Source organism: Netta rufina (assembly GCF_964035555.1).
Source record: "Netta rufina genome assembly, chromosome: 3".
Lineage (NCBI taxonomy): Eukaryota > Metazoa > Chordata > Aves > Anseriformes > Anatidae > Netta > Netta rufina.
Genome location: NC_140125.1, coordinates 102,071,382 through 102,088,087, shown reverse-complemented (window position 1 = coordinate 102,088,087; position 16,706 = coordinate 102,071,382). Strand labels below are relative to the sequence as shown.

Here is a 16,706-nt window from a genome sequence, read left to right as displayed (position 1 = left end):
CTTGTGTTCTTTAGCATTTTTTCCACTTCTCTGGCTTCTTTTTCTGCCCTCTTGTCAATGCTTATTTTAACCTACATATACAAGCACACACTGCATAGTTTGTAATAACTGTTAACAGTTGTCATCCAGTGTGGAAAGTAAGGACAAGTCTCTAAAGAAAAACGTTAACAGGTACGAGTGAGCTCTTCATGTGCTCTTGATGGGTTGAACATAATCCAATGCTCATCTGAAATCCTTATAGCTTTCTTAGTACTATGCTCTACATGAGCTTGGTAAATTGCCTCTGCAATGCTCAAGCCCAGCCCCACACAAGACTGGAGATATTTTGTGGCTGGTCACCTTGAATACCAGCAGCACATACTCAGTTGTATTCAACTGTAAAAGTGGATGTGCTCCAAAAAATCCACTCACTTCACTGTGTGCAAATTTTCTTCAGTTTTGCAAGTTGTATTTATTAAAACACTTTCAGAATTTGTATATATATTGAAATATTGTGCATTGTTCAGCTTTCAAAAGCAACCCTGTGAATTTGCACAGAATCAAAATACAATTACCAAAGAGTAATTGCATTTGGGCAGCAAGGAGTGCATGTTTAACTAGCAAAACATGTGTTGCAAAAAATATATGAAATAAATGACTTCCTGCAGAATGTCCCATTGACTAAGAGCATGGTAGGCTGCTAGGAGTGGAAGTGTTAAACCACATGGAGAAATGTGTAGAGCTAAGGTCCATTGTAATGTCTTTCAATTGAAAAAAAAAAAAAAAAAAAGCTCTAAACCAATGGAACTAAATCCAAAAATCCAAGTCCATTCATTATTGCCAATATTAAAAAGACAAGCCATTAAACAACTTACAGTTGGAACTAGAAACCTTTTACAATTATAAGAATTGTAGACTCAAGCAAGCCATTTTTAATTTGAGTGAATGATCTTACAATTTTTCTCTCCTTTCTCTGGTATATCTGTTATCACTCCCTTTGATGAGCACATGCTTAATAATAGTTTGCCTTATATTACATTGTACACAAATTTGTCCATTTTAGATTACCACAATGGAGAGCAACCTGAAGACGATAGAAGAGGAGAACAAAGTAATTGAACAGCAAAATGAGTCTCTTCTTCATGAATTGGCCAATTTAAGCCAGTCTTTAATTCATAGTCTAGCTAATATCCAGCTGCCACATATGGTAAGTGATTGAGAGCACAAGTTAAGGAATTTGGCGATCTTCAGTTCACTTCATACAATAGATGTCTTTTTTATGTTTATATCAACCAGTTGGATATTTGTGGTAACAACAGTGAAACCATAAAGATACATTTAACTGCTAACAAAGACATGGAGGGCCTGTTCCAGTGTATCCTGTAAATTTAAGTAAGAACTAAATAGGCATTTTAAATATTATAAAAAATGGTGGCAATATGCCTTGATAATATGTTATGCTTAAATGAATATATGGTTAAGAAAATAAAAGTTGTATATGAACTACTATTTAATATCTCGTAGGAACCAATCAATGAACAAAATTTTGATGCTTACGTGACCACTTTGACGGACATGTATACAAATCAAGATCGTTATCAGAGTCCAGAAAATAAAGCCCTACTGGAAAATATAAAGCAGGCTGTGAGAGGAATTCAGGTCTGAACAGCTGCTATAGTGGTGAAAGTCTTGCTTAAAAAAAAGGATGCCTCTTGTTTTTTGCTGCTGTAATTTACCAGAAAGTGTTATATATTTATTTCTGTTTGAGACAGTGTTATGCTTACAAGACTTCATAATGATTTTATGTCTTGCTTTAAAGATAGTAACTGCAGAATAGTTTTTTGAATACATTCACATTTTGTACGTTTTCATATAAGCTGACATAGTGTGATATGCCATGTAATGTTTATAGCTGCTAATGTATGCACATTTTTGGGGTATATATATTTCTGAAGAGGTAAGCTGATCAAAATAAATAGAGTGTAAATTCTTTTTAATGCTTTAGTGATTAAATGTTTTAGTATTTTGAACTGAAATGGACAAAAAAAAAACAGCTTTGAATGACAATGTTGCGGTCTGCAGCCACTTTTTAAACACTATCATTTTGCCTCATGTTGGAGGATTTTATGGGATTTAAGAAATACATTTTGTGTGCATATTGTTTCATAGCAAGAATTGGTTGCAAAAATGCTTTATTTTTGAACAATGCTTGAAAATATTATGTGACTTTTGTTTTTGGAGGATGGTGTGTGGTGGGGGCAATAAAATGAGGTTTTTTGAATTCCAAGAAAATGGCATGGATTAGATGTAAGATACAAAATGGGTAATTTATTGTAAGACAACATCAAGCCATGGAAACTTGACAGAAGATTCAAAGCAGCTTAAACAGCACTTTTTAATTAACTTCTAAGCATTACATGGTATGAATATGGGAACTTCCATTATGAAAAGAACTATATCAGAGGTGGACAACGTGAAGATTTCAGCTTTTATTTTCAAATAAACTTTGGAGCCAACATTCTCTTATCTCGGCTGGACTGCTAGTGCCCCTCTGACTATCTGTTATAGCAATGTAGTTCATCTTTCAGAAATTCTGTGTTTTCAATTCAAGATGGAGGACAATATTTTAAAATTAATATTGCCTTTTCACATCTTTAATTTTGGGATAAACACAAATGATCTGCATCTATTATATTTACTGAACTGTATTCATTGCTCTCTGTAGTAGGAATGCAGTTCAGTAAAGATTTTTCCTTTTGCTTTGCCAAACATTTGATCCCATTTTTAGTATTTCAGCATTTATGTTTTGCTTTTAGTTGGAGAACAATCATTACTGCAGCATTCACATATGCTTTGTATTTGTTCTACTATTACCTATTGCAAAAATGAATGCAATCAAATTTTTAATGTAACTAAATATACTTCAGCACTTTTTTTGCTTTAAACTGGATCATTTTAAGATAAAACTTATTTGTACCTTCAAGATTTGATTGTTTTCTTCAAAATGACTGCACTATATGTATGCATAAGACCACTTTTTATTACTACATTTTTCTTTTTTAAGTAGTAAATTTGGTGATGTGTTGTGTTTTACAGATGTTGAATTTATTTAAATTTGATAGCATATCTTTTCCTTCCATGTCTTGATGTTATGCAGAAAGTACAAAAGTACTTTAAAATTTTGTTATGAAAAAGATGGGTTTTGTAAAAAATAAAATATTTTTAGCAGAACAGGACTTACAGGGTCATTGTCCCCACAATGTGCCAGTTGACTATTTGCACTTACCTTGCCCTATATATCCATACGGAGGTGTGCAATTTCTTGTGTCATTAGCCTTGTGACACTAAACCTGAACAAATTATAGTGGAAGCCATTATGGCCAATCCAGTAATATTGCTAAGGGAGACTACAGGGATCTCACAACAAATATTCTGATACAATACTCAACCTCGGTATATATATATATGTATAAATATATGTATATCCCAGCGGCACTTTATACTATTCACTGTACAAAAGCTTACAGTTTTCCACGAGGACTTTAATAACTAGCTGGGAAAAGATTATGTAATTACTTTGGGGCTCTGCAGTATCTTATCTGTACAGTGCCCTTTTTCTGTTGTGCTATTAGTTGTAGCTGCCATGCTCAGAATTGCCTTTTTGAGAGCTGAAGCAAGGTGCTTGTTGTTCACCTTCTGCCATATATATTGTACTTTTGCCCTAGCCTCCTTTTAGGGCTTTCATTGTTCATAATGGCATATGCATTTTTCCACTGCATTGTGTCTGCAGCTTCTTTGCCAATATAGTAATGCTTTCAGTAGAGTAATAGATAGTATCAGTTTTGGATTCTTATTGTTATCACCTATGTACAATGGAAAGGGATTTTAAGCACAAATCTGCTGCTCATCTAATGTTGGTACATAATATCAAATCAAAAGTTATCTGTGACTATTATATAGGGATCACAAAAGTGTCACATATTAGAATGCTGACCTTTCATATTAAATTATTGTGAGTCATCAGAGTTTATTTATTATAACTTATTGTTCATATTCATTTCTAAGTTAATTTAAGTAATCATTTATTAAGACAGAATTTTGTATAAACTATTTATTGTGCTCTCTGTGGAACTGAAGTTTGATTTATTTTTGTACTACACGGCATGGATTTGTTGACATTTTAATTTTGCTATAAATGTGTGGAATCACAAGTTGCTGTGATACTTCATTTTTAAATTGTGAACTTTGTACAAATTTTGTCATGCTGGATGTTAACACATCTTACTCTGAATAAATAAAAAAATGTGTTGCCACATTTGTAGCACAGTGGTTCTATGATCATTTTCAAAATTCCACTTTATTTAATACATGGCATCGCTAACAAAGAAATTCTAAGACCTTTTTTAACAAGGAGTCTTGGTCACTGATTTCTTGAATTCTCCAGACTGCCTCTTTGATTTATGCACTTCCTGCTCTACAGAAATGTGTAAAACCAAGGAGAAGTTTGTTCTAACATTTCAGAACTTCCTAGAAAGTAATTTAATAGTGTTTTCCTGGCCTGAGAAGTGCAACTGAAGAATTGCGTGCAGTATATTTAAAATGAAATACATTGATAATTAAGTTTCAAGACTCAAAAATAGTGAATAAGCCAATTGAAAATGAACTTCAGATGGAAAGATTTTCCATTGCTTTTCACTTGCACTAGAACGTTTAAAAACAGCCTGCAGAAGAGGCGAATGACAGCAGTCAGTTCACACTTCTGGTTGGCACTTCCTGTGACAGGAAGAGTGACCATCAGTATCTGCAGTCATGTGTAATATTAACCATGGTCTGCACCATGACATAACTGACATTACCTAACAAATGGTTTAGATTTCATTATCATGTTTAAACAATCTCATTAAAAAACATTTTCCTGTGAAACAAACAAAAGTAATTATGCAGGGGATTAGCAATTAATTGATTTATGATCTTAATTATAATTTTACCACGTGCTTTGTTCATATATTGACTGTATATTATGTCTGGCATTATGCAGTGGTATCAATAATTAATTCTGTATATTATCCCTGCATGCCATTATTCTTAACTGAATTCCTTTGAGATCATGCTAAGTGACCAAGACAGGAACTGCTGTGCAAATTCTAGGCTGTCTCTGACCCTAGCAAACACTAGTCAGCTGAGGGAAGAGAGTAGATACAGAGGGTCCAGGACAATTTGCACAATAGAATGCAAAATCAAAAGGCAAGTAAAGTCATGTAAGTAAGTTAACTAAGGACATCACAAAAAGAACGAATATAATTCTGTACATGAGCTTGTGTATACACAATGCAGTGTATATCTGTATCTGTGTATGTAAGTCAACATTTTAGAAAAGTTGTTCACCGTTTTTAGCACCATATATAAAAGTTTACTATTAATCATTATCTTCCAGATCTTTTCTGTTTCTTGTTAGGTTTATGGAATTATCACCAACTGCTATAGATGAAGCAATAGAAAGTTTTTCACATTAGAACTTGATTCTGCCTTCTTGCATGAGGCTTTTTTTTTTCCAAGAAACAAATATTTTTGCACCACATATACCTATATATTTATAAAATGATTCCTGATTTTATCTGACTACCAGAATTATTACTGTTAATGCATGACATAATGTTCTCACAGTAGGAAACACTTCACATGCAGTTTAGAGCTCCAGGAAAAATGGCTTAACTATGTCAGTGTTCAATCTTGGTAAACAGGCAAATCGTTGTATATCAAATATAAAGATATACTTAGCTATAAATAAAAGCTTGTAATTTTGTTACCTCATTCCAATAAAATGGAATAAAATCACCACTGGGCACAGTGACCAAGTGAACAAGTACATCCAACAAAACCTAATTCATTACACCACTGGGCTAGTTCGTTATGGTGTGCATGTTGTACACATAGTAGCATGTTGTCTACCTTTGTAATCAACTGATCAGTGGTAGCAGAAGTAGTTAATGCCCACCCCCAGTTTCTGTTTCCTGCATGCATTAGTATTTCCTCTGAGAAATCCCTTTGCCAAAGGACATGAGCCAACTCTTCTACTCTCATAAGACTATCTGCCCATTGTTGTGATCAACAGGCCTTTCTCTGTGCTTGTGGACTTAATCCTTCCTGAATTTTCTTTGATTTAATCCTTCTTTAGCCTACTGTGCCCAGTATACCAAGCAATGCCTTCATATGTTATGCTAAATCCCTCTGTTGCTATTGCCCAGAAACCTCCCACATGTTTTTATACCCTCAAGACTATATTTTTCTCTTTCCTGTCTGTTAATAATGGCTTTTAGACCTGTGATCAACCATTACATTCTGATCATATTTCAGAATACTGCAAGAATTTTGTATTATCCCCAAGCCTTCCAGTCTTCCCCCTTTTATTTAAAGTCATAAAGTTCTTCATGTATAATGTATCATTTTTGGTCATTCATGGATTTTAATTTTAAGATCACAAATAAGATTATTTGCCTCAATAATACCAAAACCAGAAAAAAAAAAAAAAAAAAAAGAAAAAAAAAAAGCAGAAACTATATTCACAAACAACTCCAAACCCTTTCTTGTCACTCGTATATGCAGAGAAGTTTTACTTCCATCATAAATGGAGAGATGATGTGGAATGTTGCATGTGGAATCAGTTATTCATTTAACAGCTTTTTGGGAGAAAATCAAATATAAATCTAGAGCAAGAGTTTGCATTGCAGACACTTTTTTCAATGGAAGCATTGATCTCAAATGGAACATTTAACCCTGCCAACTGTAGAATTGATTTTTTTAACTGCCTCCCATGGACTGTTAGGAGCAACTTGTGGATTCCCTGGAGTTCACTGGCTGCACATTGAAAGTCATTCCTCACAAATGCTTCCAAAGATCATGGGCAGCCAAATTGTCTGTGGAAAAGATCAAAACAGAGACATCAAAAGCTGAAGAACAGGTACACAGGGTCAGTAAAATGCAAAGGAAAGGGGACAGAGTCAGACCATCAAAAATATGGGTATTCTTTTCAGCATAAAAACTGGAGAAAGGAACTCAAAAGACAGAAACATTTGCAGTTTCAAAACTATTCGGAGAAGAAAAAGCATGCAGACATATGCCCAGTACAAGTTGTTAAAAGTAATTTTGTTTTTCTGAGATTCACATACTAACACTTGCACTTATTACTTGTTTTTGCATTAAGCTTTGGGCTCTGCTCAGTCTGAAATTTTTCTTCCTTTTGCTACACAGTTTAGGCTGTCAATAAGAAAAGCTTTAATCTTAGCTTCACATGGGTCCTCTCCTTATGATCTGAAAATAGGATCTTAACACTGAAAAGTCAAACAATGCTTCGCTAAAAAGAAAATCAAACCAAAAACAACTGTTTCCCACTGTACACCAGACATTAGGGCCACACACACTTCTACATGAGCACATCTAAGGAGCAACCAACTGTACTGTTGGGATTGCAGATTAACAGCTTCTTTCTGCAGCCCAGACACTCTGTGTGTTGCATAACCTATACTAGTGGGCACTTACAATTTTGCTAAAGCACACAATTTTCATTTGATATTTCAAGAAAGAATTAATATCTCCTTGAAGAACAGAGCCTTGGACCAGGATGATTGGGTCATGTAGCCTCACATGAGAATGTCCCTTGCTCCTGACTCCTCCAGTGATGCTTGTCTTGCTATGGCTCACCAGCTCTGGGGCTGCAGGCACTGAGTGGTCCGGGAGTGGTTGAGGGGGTAGGACCTGCAGCAGCTTCAGGGACACCAGCAGCTGTGGCAGAGGCACTGGAATGACCACAGCACTAACTGCTTCAAACTAGGCTTTAGAGAACACTTTTAGTTTAGTTCATCTCTGTGGTTACTTGTCATGAAAAAGTGTCATTGTTTTATACACAGAGACTACTTATAATTGGAATAGTACAAGCAGCTGCATTTTTTTCTCTGTTGTTTTTTTTTTTTTTGTGATGATCATGAGCTGGTTGTGGTCATTTTAAATAGTTTTGTTACTTGAATTAGTATAAGTAAATACATAATATTCAATAGGATCTGAGGAGTGTGCTGTTAGTAATAACAGTTTATACAGAATGAGATATTCAGTGGCATCTTAACTTACAGATTTGCTTCTATTCCATTCTTCACTGACCATAGCTTTAACAAAGAGACAACAGTAGTGCACTAGTCATTACTGGATTTATACATTAAGGAGAAGTAGCAAAATGGAGGCAGTTTTTGAGAGTTTTACACATTTAAATCTTTCTCATTCTGGACTATGTTGTCATTGCCTGAGGCATTGTTCCTAAAGAGACTTATTATTCACATGCCTGAAACTATAAATTTAATGTTTCCTTGTAACATTAACACAAAAGACTAGTGTGTGAATATGTGCACATAATCCCAAATTGTGGAGTGTGCTGCTCACAAAATCCCTAGCCATTCCCCAGAGCCCTGAGGCTCTGCCCAGCTGAATGCCCAAGACACGAGCCACATTCATATTTAAATATATAAAATCTCCACCAACAGACATGTTGAAGCCTAGGTAAAAAGTAAGAACTCTGCTCTGACTTGAGTAATATCTAACCCTTATTGTTGAAATAGGCATTTCAGCTCTTTTGACTACACATGACAGTGTACCTGTTCACCTCTCATGTCTATACACCCACATTTTTAGAGTTAATATGTGATGAAATATACTAATACCCCACAACTCGAGCTGAGTTTCTTAAGGAAAGATGGATCAGGTATACCTCTTGGATAAGGAAAAGAACTTTATTTTTTAGCTCACGTTTCACTCACACAGGTAGGTACTTTTGGTAAAGTGCAGAAGGAAGTGTTCATAATAAAATCTAGTTTTGCAGTTCCACCCAGGCAAATGTCAACATGTCAACAGCAATAGCAGTAAATTTAACAAATTTAAGCCTGTTCAATTTGTTCTGGCAGGCATCAAATTTTCTTATTCTCACTTTCTTACTTCTATGTTACAAGAGGAGAGAGGAGAGGAGAGGAGAGGAGAGGAGAGGAGAGGAGAGGAGAGGAGAGGAGAGGAGAGGAGAGGAGAGGAGAGGAGAGGAGAGGAGAGGAGAGGAGAGGAGAGGAGAGGAGAGGAGAGGAGAGGAGAGGAGAGGAGAGGAGAGGAGAGGAGAGGAGAGGAGAGGAGAGGAGAGGAGAGGAGTAGTATGTACCAGGAGGCAGGTATGGAGTACATACTTTTTGGAAGAATATTTCATTCCCTGAGAAAGAAAGGAGTGTTCTTTTTAAGCAATTGTAAGAGAGCTGATGCACAACATTTAGAATGAAGAGTGAAATTGTGATATATGTATAGAAAAATGTCTGGAAACAGGTATTTCATGATCAATTGAACTGCTGAGTTTGTGTACTCATTACTGTTATGACTATGCATAGTTATAATCCCTTCTGAATTACCTAGCACAGAAAAAAAAAAATAATCTTTTTTTTCAGAGTAGGTATGTAAATAATCAAGAAGTGATATTCATGGAAGAGGTTGTATTTCTAACTGAACATGCTGATTCAAGCGCTGCTGCTAACATTGCACATGATGTGACCTTATCTATAGATAGAATCATGCAAACCATCCCATGTACATCTTGTTTACACATGATCAGAAGCTGTCTGAACAGAGGTGCTTAACACCCTGGAAAATTGTTCTTACATGCTTCAGTTTGAAAATCCTGGATAAACTGTGCAAATGTGCAAAACAAAATGCACATTGAATTCACCCACTATTTCATAAGAGATGTGATACACTTAATTAAATGTTTATTACAAACAAGTCCACAGATAAAAGATAAAATATATATGCTATGTTATTATTAATACTCTTCTAATAAATAGTCTGTTTTAAACATACCAAGTGCTCCCATACACCCCCAGTCTCACTGAAGTCAAGAGAAACAATGAATTTAATGAGCAGGACTTCAAAACATGATTGTGGCTGGCTTTGATGAAGATCTGCCTAGGCATTCTCGTCATGTTAAAGTCTCCAAAGAACAACAACAACAAAAATTAAACACAAGAAGACAGGTTTTGAAAAAAATAATTTATATATATATATATATATATTTTTTTTTTTCTTACAGAGGAGGCTCAGAACACCTAGTTGAGAAATGAAAAGGATTACACAGATGTTCCCATGTGTTCCCATGTCCTTACTTCCAAGCTAAGCAATGACTCTTTGAGTCTCATTCTCCTTTCTTAGGTCCCTTAGTCCCAGGAAGCTTCTTTGCACCCTCTCTGAGACGTGGCTCTCAGCAATTTACTATGACTCCTCTGGCTTCTCCAGCTTCCAGAAGAAGGAACAACTCCTCTGCTTCTGGGCCACTGGGTTTCACTTTCCCCACTATATATATATTAATAACAGAAATTTGTAACAATCGAGAAAAAATGAGCACTGTGACTTAAAACTAAGAAACTGAATTAGGAGTCACTTGAGCACCTTCTAATACTCTGTTTATTAAATCTAAGACCTAAAAACTCTGTGCCTGGGAGAAAAAGGGCAGGAGAAACATTAAGAAGGATGAAAAAGAAAATCTGAAATGAAGAATTAATGATTGCATCCTTTTAATCCTGGTGCCTCTGAAAAAGTTACAAATTAAAATACTGAAAGAATGTTTTTCATGCTGATTTTATGAATGATACTGAGATTTATCTTTTATTTTAAGGTCTATTTTTTGTACTTAAATGCCAGTCTGTAGTTGGTTTGCTAATGGATTCCTGTCAAAGAACAGATGCTTTTTTTCTGTGTTTCCTTCTCCACAAAATTCTGGATTAGACTTTACCTAACTGAAATTAGGTAACTGAAGTTTCAAGTTAGATGCTAGGGATAGATACTTAACTCCCATACCCAACCTCACTTTAAAGGTATCATCACTTCCAATCTGAACTAGATGGGAATAGTTTTGCTTTCCACAGACTATGCAAAGAAAACAAACAAACAAATTAAAAAAAAAAAAAAAAAAAAAAAAAAAACAACCAACCACCCAACAACAACAACAACAAACAGTTTAATGTCTATTTTGTGGATGAATATAGGACAAAATTATTAGTGGAGGGAAGTGGATTATTGAGAAAATAATTGCTGTCTATGTAACTGAAGAAAATTTTCCATTGTGTTGATTTGCATGCAAAAGAGACTAACATTGCTACTATTTTGCTTAGTGTTTTTTTCTCCATTTACTTCTTGAGTAGGCTGTCTGTTCTGCTTAGTCTTATCTAAACCTGGCATCTGGAATGACTGTTGTGCTCTTTGATGGGCCATTCAAGAATTCAAGTGCCAATAGGAAGATAGCCTAACTGAGTGGACCTGAAATTTAGGCACGAAACAAAAACCTCAGTTACAAGTCAAGACCCCTGTTTTCACTCCTCCTGTAACACAAACATGGTAATTCAGTTGGCCACCTGGAGCAAATAACACATTTTGGTTTTGTTCTCTTTTTAGCACTTATTTGTCTGTATTTCACTTTGCAGGAATGTCTTACTCTCTAAAATGACTTAATCCTAAACAGAGATCCTGTAACAAACAACAACAGAACTTCAAAGGTGACTAAAGGAGAAAGATCAAACAGGAATTAGGTAATCCAGGGAGCAATTAGACGACATCAAAACTACCCCGAGGGAGAGAGCAGGACTGAACTAGCCCACCCTAGTTGAACCATCCTGTTGACTTTGATCATCTAGAAAAACATGGATGAGTTGAGGGAGGTCTGCTGATAGCCCACATCTCAGGCAAGCTTTCTGAGCACACCCTCCTATCTCAGTGCAGTTTGGTATATAATCTGAAAGTTTAAAGAATTCTATCTTTCTGGTTTATTATGTTTAACTACAAAAATCTATGTAAAACAACAACAACAACAATAAAAATCATCTGAATCTCACACTGAAATATTACAATACTTCTCATTTTCTCAGAGACTTTTCTTTAACTATTACTCTAACCAAACTGTTTTACTTTGATTAAAATCTCCAGAAGAACTGTTGCATTTCTCTGGAAGCTGAGACCATGATGACTAGAGAAGGCCATTCCTGTCTCAAATTGTGTCATATTGGTGAGGTTGCTTATGACTAACCTTGCCCCCACGTCAACAGATGAAACAAGCCCAGATTCCTCAGCATCTGCTCATAGGTCATGCACTAAAGGCCTTTGGACATCTGAGTAGTCCTCTGCTGTTTTCTCAACATCCCCCTTGATCTGGAGAGCCCAGGAAGGGATGTGTCCTTCCAGGTGCAGCCTCACATGCATCAAATGCTGTGGACCCTTACAGAGTGCTCTGACTTTCCCCACAGCAGATTTCTCTCTTTAGGGACCAACTCTGCTTCTCACAGGCTGGCCTTGCATACCAGCAGCCACATGCCCCGGAGGGGGTGTGTGCTCTGAGCTGTGACAGTCAGTAAGCATCTAAGAAATGAGCACAGTCCTGCTCCACTGTCTGTCTTCAGCGAAGGCACTGTTTTTCATTTATGTCTGTGAATCATGTGGCCCGGTGGTTCTGATTTCTGCTAAAGCCTCCAGGCACAGCTGTAGAACAAATAATAGCCTGAAATCTCTTCCAGGTAAGGTATTTCCTCAGTGTAAGCAATGGATTAAACTACTAACACCCAATTTCCCTTTATGCTGATATTAAGGAAAACTACTGTGTGGTAAACCAGGAGCTCATTGGTGTGAGTGCATTTTTCTTTGGGAAAGTTTCTTCAGGGGATTTTTCTTATTTTCCTTTAGGAAAATTCATCCATTAATATGTTGGCTAGCTATTGAGCAAGGACCTATGGTTTCTGAAGTTTTAAGCAGCTTGCTAAAGCTATTCCTAGTATTATTTTTCATTTTTATTTAATATTATTTTTCTAGTCCATCATTTAAAAAAACAGAAGGATAGAAAGTGTGTTATCCTATTGCACTATCTACTTTTCAAACCTGACTACCTGACTCTCCAACTGATATTTTTACTCCCAGTGCATTCTCTGTGATATCAAAATAAATAAATAAATAAATAAATAAATAAATAAATAAACCTATCTAGTAGATTCATAGATTCATATTGCACAGTTATACAAAAATAAAGACGATGGGTGATGGGTGTTTCACTAAATAGTAGATAGTGGGTTAGTGAGGTCTGTTTCCTACCATAGCTACTCCTAAAAAATGCTGTCTTTGAAAGTGAGGACACACTAAGAAAGAATGTCCAAAACCCCAAAATATCTGGCAAACATAAGTTACCACTGGTTGATTTAAGATACAATAAGAATCCTTCCTTGGGCACATATATTAGCACCGGGTAGGCTGGATGAACATACTTTGGAAGAGAACCTGTACTTTTTTTGCCAATTTATATAGAATCTGTCCAAGGAATTTCTTGTTATAAAGAAACTAACAATGTATGTTCTGATGATCTCCAAAACATGAGGCAACTACAGATGTCCTAGCACGTGCCAGAGAGAACAGTACATTCTTGTTTGAACTGGGACAGAACCCTTTTTAAAATGTAATTGGGCAAGATGCAATCTTCCCTGGAGATTAACTTTATACACAGGAAATAAAAATGTTACCTTTAAAAGATATCAACATAATCGCTGTCCCAGCTGAGAGGAAGAAGGGTATGTGAATCCAGCTTCTGTGGAGGCAACATCCTCAGCCTTTGCTGGGCCAGCAGATATCATAAACTCTTGAAAGTTCATGGTTAGAGAAGTTATATTGCCTCTGACTAATCTGACTATGGAAAAGCATGCACTATTTCATAAAGTATGTATCTGTGCATAAAATAAGCTTTCCTGGATATTTGAGAAAAACTTACAAACAAGTATTCATGAATTTAAATAACTGACTTGGCTGGTACCCTGAGTTTAGCATACTTGTTCACAAGCCATCCAGCTTCACCACAACATTCACTTGCATATGTAATAGAAATAAAAACCATGATTACATTCTTTCAAAAACCATGAGTTTTGCTTCTGTTTTTGGAAGATTAAATATCAGATGTGTTTAAGCTTCAGAGTCCTCTGCTAGCATATTATAAGAGAAACACTACATGTGTTTTTATGGTGCTTTTTTTTATCAGCTATTTTTACAGTCTGTTCTTCTTAACTGTTATAGTCACTGATGACCAAAATGAACCTAAACAATAAATGGGGTCACAATTCTGTGTCTGTCACAGTCAATGGAACGTTTCCATTGTCACATATCTGAAGACATTTCAATATGTCTTGAATGCCTCATTTCATATCCAGAGATAGAATATTAACTGTATAAACTAAAACAAAGAGGATCTGTGCCTGTATTTCTTATACCTGAATTTTTATCAAAAACAAAGGTAAAGATATTAATTATTTGATCTTTTAAAAAGATTTTTTTTCACTACGTCAGCTAAGCAAAAGCTATAAAACTAAATTACTGGTATGGAATAAAACCAGCAAGTGGCAGTATTTGACAAAGGAAGCTTAAAATGTATTCGACATAGGAAACTTAAAAAGAAATGGAGGTTTACACTATATCTATTTGTAAGGTAAATATTTCTCCCAGCACTCAGAAAGAAAGGTCTGTCATTTCCAGCATATATATATATATATATATATATATATATATATATATATATATTTGATAGGTGAACTGCTCAACTAGAGAAATCAGAAACAGAGGTCATTTTTTTCATGGATATTTATATGTAGGGTCAACAGAAATGACCCTACACATTTTACAAATATTTTTACTATTCTATATTCTATACTTTTTTTTTTTTTCCCCTAATGCATTCAAATGGAAGGAAAATAAGATGTCAATAAACCAGATTTTTAAAAAATTATTTTATTTATTTATTTTTTTACTGGGAGGGAAGGGAGACTACATAGTGGTGTCTATGTTTGTACCACCAAAACCATGCAAGGATCAAAAAAAGAGATTTAAATTAATTTCACAGAAGGATAAGGTTTTCTCCAATCTTTCCATGCTACGGTTTTATGAATATGATAAACTGTCATATAGAAGAAGCCTTTGGGCCTGATTATCTTCTTGCTGAAGTCACTGAACTGTTTCTCATTGATTTCAGCTATAGTAGCCCTGAACACTTTGCATCTCAAGATTGATTAAAACAAACTTCTTACTCTAGTTACTTTATAGCAAAACAAAACAACAACAACAACAAATAGACAAGATTATGAGGTTGTAAAAGCAAACAACATAAAAACTTAGGAAACACCAGAAATTTGTCTTCTCCCTTGTGCAACTGGTATAGTCTTCAGTTGCATAATAAAATACGTTTTTCCACAAGACTCTAACTTTTTTTATTTCAAAAAATAAATCATAATTTGGGGATGAAACATCTCATGTTAAAGAAAGTTTATGATGAACAGTTAAGAAACTATGATAATTTCAAAAAAAAAAAAAAAAGATTAATTGACACATAATACTGTAGATAGCGTTATTATACAGCTTTGAATAAAATGGATTTCCTTTTTAACCCACTCTTTAAACATCTTTTTAAACTCCCCCTTTGCTACTTGAGAAAATCTCTTGAAAGCTTTTTTGGACCTTCTTACTTATGTCCAAGATGACTTCTCAATCTACCCATATTTCTCTCTTCTTTTCCCTGCCAAGCTAGTGTTTTATAGACTGACAACAAGATAGAGTTCTTAGCCTTGGAAAATGTAGTCTTTATGTTTGGGTCTTTCATCAGTGCACTGACAGGGAAAGAACTGACTGCTGCCTCAGCATCTCAATGAATGTCAGATTAATCTGCATTATATTTTAATTAGATGCATTAATATGCTACCCAGTGTCTAGTGCTGAGCTAATTGCATGCCACCCCATACATTACCAGATTCCACAGGGCATGAAAAAAGTCTAAAGGAAATGACTTGTGAGGAATTCATAATAGATTAGCCAAGAGCCTGGAGGTTACATGCAACATAAAGTAAATGGCAAGGATGCTATGTAACATGTTAAGGCTCAATCACCTAATTAGGAGGAAAATATCCATATCCTTTTAATCTTACACTTGGAATTGCATATGTATAACATAGATATTTCCAATGCATAAGGCAATAGTCTAGCAAGTTCCCAAATAGTAAAAACTTTTCAGAACCATTCTGCAGAAATCGTAATCAGCTTTGACTGTGTACTTTATTTTTGGACAAGAATCATCATAAAGTACCACAGCACCACAAAGTAAACCACTATCATATTTTTGTAAATGTTACAAATATTCCTATTTAGTGATATCTCTATATTATTGCATTTAATTATTTAACCTCAGATGTTCTGCTGCATTTAGTATGGGCACTGCAGGACAGCAGATTGATGACAGCCAAGATGTCCTAATGTGAGTGGCATTTCCGGCAACTGTGCCAATACTTGCAAGTTGTAGGTCAAAAGTGTCTGAGCTTTTCCTGGACCAGGAAACAAATTTAATTTTCAGGTTATGCACATAGCCCAGCACTGATTACAAATGCGGAGGTAGCAATATACATAGCAGCTGCTTGCTGAGTTGACACTGAGGTGATGCACCTTTTAACCTGCTGCTTCAGTACACGCTCACAAGCCTCGCTTCTACTTCAGTATGATATCCTCCACTGTAAGACACAGCTGACATATGAGTTTCTGAGCACATCAGTGTGTTGAAATAAGAGATTAAGCCCAGCTCTGCATCAGCATTTAGAAATGTGCCTAATTCAGAAGTGTATCTGAGTGACAAGAGTCTTCTGGGAGCCTCTTCTCCGAGA

The 16,706-nt window shown here is 35.4% G+C and overlaps 1 protein-coding gene across 3 annotated transcripts in view; it reads left to right on the top strand.

Moving 5' to 3' along the window:
• MYT1L (myelin transcription factor 1 like) overlaps positions 1-1,644 on the top strand; it is a gene marked incomplete at both ends in the record, with an annotated part of 132,311 nt that extends 130,667 nt beyond the window's left edge. For 2 of the 3 annotated variants that reach the window (XM_084283981.1, XM_084283980.1), the window contains 2 exons: positions 1,043-1,186; positions 1,504-1,644. In XM_084283981.1, the coding sequence (XP_084140107.1) occupies positions 1,043-1,186; positions 1,504-1,644 (285 nt within the window). Of the gene's footprint in view, positions 1-1,042; positions 1,199-1,503 lie in introns of those variants that run through there. The other variant, XM_084283982.1, reaches the window with a different exon arrangement.
• Positions 1,645-16,706: the final 15,062 nt, after the last annotated feature.